At 43.3% G+C, this 5,087-nt stretch overlaps 1 protein-coding gene across 1 annotated transcript in view; it reads left to right on the plus strand.

The window, feature by feature from the left end:
• The first annotated feature begins 1,902 nt into the window (after positions 1-1,902).
• The window catches only part of LOC102876976 (zinc finger protein 18-like), a 38,338-nt gene continuing 35,153 nt past the window's right edge, over positions 1,903-5,087 (plus strand). Inside the window, exons 1-3 of the mRNA XM_006900509.1 lie at positions 1,903-2,289; positions 2,945-3,134; positions 3,556-3,647. Coding sequence (XP_006900571.1) covers positions 1,903-2,289; positions 2,945-3,134; positions 3,556-3,647 — 669 coding nt within the window. The remainder of the gene's footprint in view (positions 2,290-2,944; positions 3,135-3,555; positions 3,648-5,087) is intronic.

Genomic DNA, 5,087 nt, shown 5'->3' on the forward strand with positions numbered 1-5,087 from the left:
TTAGGGCTGTTGTGCATAGGGTCGCTATGAGTCGCAAACGACTCGACGGCACATAACAACAACAACATTCTTTACTTTCAGTCAAGATCCATCTGACATCAGCAGTGATATCCCTGGTACCATGACCTCTTGTAAATCCTGCTTTAACTTCTGGCAGTTGTCTATGCTAGCCATTTTTGGATAATGTTCAGCAGTATTTTGTTTGCTTGTAATAGTAATGATCTTTTCAGTAATTCTGACATTCTGTTGTTGGATCATGGTTCTTGAGAATGGGAACAACTATGGATGACTTAAATATGCTCTTGCAAAAAACTATACCTAGACTAAGAGGCTGTGGGTCCTTGATGCAGTCTTTGTTGTCATCCCACTACATGATTTAAAATCAAGAAAGATGTGCTTTAGGGCTGTATCCTTTCTCTATACTTACTAATCTGTGTGCTGAGCAAATCATATGAGAAGCTGGACTTTTGAAGAGGAATGTGGCATCAGAATCTGAAGAATACTGATCCACAACCTGTGTTATACAGCTTTGCTTGGAAAAAGTGAGGAGGACGTGAGTGCTTGCTGTAGATTAAACCGCAGCCTTCAATACATATTTCATCTCAAACTCAAGAAAGCAAAACGCCTCACCACTGGGCCAATACGGCACATTACAATACGAAAGATTAAAGCTGTCAGTGTTTTCTTTTCACTTGGATTCACAATGAACACCATTTGTACCACTGGTCAAGAAACCTGCTATCAGCAACCTCTGTAGAGTGTTGAAGAGCAAGGATGTCAGTTTAAAAGTGAGGGTGTTTCTGAGGCAAGTCATAGTCTTTTAAATTATTTGCAATATTTATGAAAGTTGGACAATGACTAAGGATGACAGAAGAATTAATGCCTTTGAATTGTGTTGGAGAAGAGTCCTGAGGACTGCCAGGAAAAAAGATAGGTCTTGGAGAAAGTGGAGCTAGCATAAATGATAAACCTTCATCTTATATATTTAAGGCATGTTGCTGGGATAGGGTGTTCCTTGGAGAAGGACATCTAGCTTGGAAAGGCAGAGGGCTGGCAAAAGAGTGAAAGACCCTCAACTAGATGGTTTGATACATTGACTACCTCAGTGGGTTCTAGTGTGTCAGGAAATGTGAGGATGTTACAAGATAGGACAGGGTTCAGATTTATTCTTCATAGGGTCACTATGGGTCATACTCAACTTGATGGCACCTAACAACAATAGAAGGAGAGTTCTTTTGGTGAGGTGAGGCCTTATGAAAGCAAGAAGAAGTCTTTAAAATGTGTTATGCTGGAAGCCGGTTGTGAAGACGCTTGGTGAGGTGGATGACATTTTATGCTTGGTGTGGACATTTTAAGAGCAAGCCAAAATGTTATCCAATGGGCAGGCAGTTAGTGACAATTTAGATATGATGTCATTGGTTTGCTCTTTGACTACAACTTTACACTATTTACAAATAAAGAATATAACCATCGATACCTGGTTGGTGTAAACAGTTAAAATCCTCTACTGTTGACTTAGAGGTGGGAATTTGAATGTGCTCAGTAATGTCTTAAGAGAAAGGCACAGTAATTACCTCTGAGTAACCAGTCAACCCTGGATAGCACTGTGGAGCAAAATTCCACTCCGAGAAAGGTGGGTCCACATGAGTTGAAATTGTTTCAGTACCATCTGTTTTCTTTTTGTCAATATTTGGACAGTATCAGAGATTCATGGTTGAGTGCGAGGCTTCTCAGCAGGGCATGTGAATTTCTTTCTAAAGTTGAGATGTTCTCTGTGCATAACTGGATCTCTTTTCTTCTGCAGTGTCTCAGTAAGAAGCTGTGTGAAGACCCGGTTTTCCCTTGACAACCATTCCAACTAGAAGGACTTTGCTGATGTTAAAGCACTTGAGAAGCTCCACGATGCCACTGGAGATGGGACAGCCTCTAGTCCAGGTGCCACCACTGGCAAAGCCAGAAGATGCCCCACTCTCTGGACTAGGTGCTGCCCCTCAAGGGGAACTGTGCAGCCTTGAAGATGCCCGGCAGCTTTTCAGACGATTTCAGTACCAGGTGCTGTCTGGGCCTCATGAGACCCTGAGGCAACTGCGCAAGCTCTGTTTCCAGTGGCTGCAGCCAGAGGTTCACAGCAAAGAGCAGATCCTGGAGCTCCTCATGTTGGAACAGTTCCTGACCATCCTGCCTGGAGAGATCCAGACGTGGGTGCGCACACAGAATCCCAGCAGTGGAGAGGAGGCTGTGACTCTAGTGGAGAGCTTGAAGGGCGAGCCACAGAGACTGTGGCAGTGGGTAAGCAGAGGATATTGGGATCGAGGGTCCTCTATAGGTGTCTTAATGCCTCATCTACACTACTGTGTGTCTCTCAGTGTTCTGGATGGTTTGTACTTGACTATTAACCATAAAGTGGGTGCTTTGAACCCCCTAAGTAACACTATTACAAGAAAGATCTTGTCATCTACTTTCCATGAAGCTTATTGCTAAGAAGAACCCAAAGAGCTCCTCTGCTCATGGTGTTGAGTGCCATAGTGTGAGTTGGAATGAATCCTTCCACAGCTACTTTGTTTTAGATTTTTGCTATGTTAGTAACTGTCTGCACTGTAGATACAAAATTGAAATTGAAGATATAGTCTCTGGCTCCATTCTAACTTAATACTAGAATGCTTACATCTTTTAAAGTTTTTATTGGTACAAACTGTCCACCATTTAAAACCTTGTATTAGAGGTCCTTCTTGAGGGTGTTATAAATCTGGTTCAGTGCCAGCAGTTGGCCTGTTTTGTCATAGTTCCATCAATGGCTGGAATTATGTGTTGAATGAGAAAATGAAGTTTACTTCTTTACCAGTACCTTTTCCAAAGGTCTGTCATCTGTTACAGAAGATTCACTTTATGTTTTCAGGAATTACAAGTCAGTATCCTTCAATAACTAATGACCCATGATCTTTAGATCAGCAGCCAGGTTCTGGGACAGGAAAGCTCACCTGACGAAGTGGAATCTTCAAGCTGCCAAGTGAGGGAGGTAGAGGCCAGTCTTGAAGTGATGTCTCAGGAGCTGGGACTTGAGAATTCAGCCTCAGGGCCTGAGGAGCAACTGAGCCACATCATCAAAGAGGAAGCTGACACTGAGCCGGAGTTAGGTGAGAACCAGTTATTATTCATGGCTGTATTGGAGGCTTTGGAGAAAGTTAGGGCTCTTGGCTTTCTGAGTTGAAAGTATGTTCAGATTAAAATGTCCTTTGGAATTTTGGGGCCAAAGTCGATGTCCACAATTCACCCTGATTAAAAGATTCAGTATGTTCATTTCAACTTTATATTTGTATTAGAGCATTTGAATTTGGGACCCAAGGAAGGAGAGGAGGCAGTATTTGGGTGAGTCTCTGGGATGTTAGAAGAATTTGGACTTTGTTAGATAGGCAAGTGCAAATCTTGAAATTGTGTATGGAAGTATCAATTCTAATTTGTGAAATATTTTCTTTTTGCCTTTTTTTAATCAATGCTCTCTGTGGAATGACTGAGGAGGACATCTAAATTCTTAAAACTTCCTGTTTCTTACTTCAGTGATGGCTGCTCCTCAGCTTCTTCCTAGACCTGAGGAAAGGCTCATCAGCGACCAGGACTCTGAAGGCTTCCTTCTTCAAGCATCATCTCAGGTGAGCGAAGTTTCTCTGCCTTTTTTGCCTCTGACCCAGTTTTAATCATTCACCAGTAGTCAGGAGAACTTAAATGAGTGCCTTGGCAGAAGAAGTACAGTGGAGAACAGGTCCTTGCCAGAATAACAGGAATCATACACATAAAGAGAAACTTGAATATCAGTATTTCTCTCAGGTCTTCTCAAGGCAGAAAAGAAAAAAAATTTAAGAAAACATCTTTATTTTAGAAATTTGGATAGTACCCAGTGTTGTGCCATCAAGTTGCTTGTGACTCCTAGCGACCCTATGTACAAGAGCCCTAAAGGCCGCTCTATCCTGTGCCAGTCTTGCTGTATCAAACACACTTATTCCCACCATCCCAGTCACAGAATTGATCCATCTCATTGAGGGTCTTCCTCTCCTGTGCCATCTCTCCACTCTCCCAAACATGATGTCCCTCTCCAAGGACCAGTCCCTCCTTGCAACATGCACAAAGTATGTCAGACAAAGCTTTAGAATCCTTGACTCCAAGAAGCATTCTGGCTTCACCCTCTCTAGGACAAACCTGTTTGTTCTCCTAGCAGTCCATGGTACATTCAACACTCTTCTCTAGTACCACAGCTCAAAGGCATCAGTTCTCTTTCTGTCATCCCTAGTCACTGTCCAACTCTCCAATGCATAGCATGTAACTGCAAAGAACTATAGCCTGGATCAGGTGCACCTTAGTCTCCAGCCTGACGTCGCTGCTCTTCAGTACTCTTGAGAGGTCCCTCACAGATGACTTTCCCGATGCAATTTGTCTCTTGATTTCCTGACTGCTGCTACCAAGAGTGTAGACTGTGGAGCCAAGTAAACTAAAACTGTTAACTATCTCAATCTCTTCATCATCCATTCTGATGCTGCCAATTGGCCCAGTGGTGAGAATCTTTGTTTTCTTGATGTTGAGCTTCAATTCGTATTGAAGGCTGCAGTCCTTGACCTTCTGCAGAAAGCGCTTTAGGTCCTCCTCAGTTTCAGCAAGCAGGGCTGTGTCATCTGCATAACACAGGTTGTTGATGACTCTTCCACCAGTCCTAATGCCACATTCCTCCTCATACAGCCCAGAGTCTCAGATGATCTGTTCTGCATACAGATTGAAAAAGTATGGAGACAAAATGCATCCTTGACGGACTCCCTTGATTTTGAACCATGTAGTGTCTCCTTGCTCTGATCTGACAGCTGCCTCTTGGTCCAAGTATAGGTTGCAAATAAGCACAATCAAATGTTCTGCTAGTGTATGTTGTTGTTGTTGTTATGTGCCGTCGAGTCGTTTGTGACTCATAGCGACCCTATGCACAACAGCCCTAAACCCTGCTCTATCCTGCACCAACCACACCGCCTCTGACACACCCATCCCGATTACCCCAGTCACCGAATCAATCCATCTCATAGAGGGTCTTCCCCTCCTGCGCTGTCCCTCCA

The sequence above is a fragment of the Elephantulus edwardii genome, unplaced genomic scaffold, assembly GCF_000299155.1.
Source record: "Elephantulus edwardii isolate Elephantulus edwardi_28Jun2011 unplaced genomic scaffold, EleEdw1.0 scaffold00286, whole genome shotgun sequence".
Classification (NCBI taxonomy): domain Eukaryota; kingdom Metazoa; phylum Chordata; class Mammalia; order Macroscelidea; family Macroscelididae; genus Elephantulus; species Elephantulus edwardii.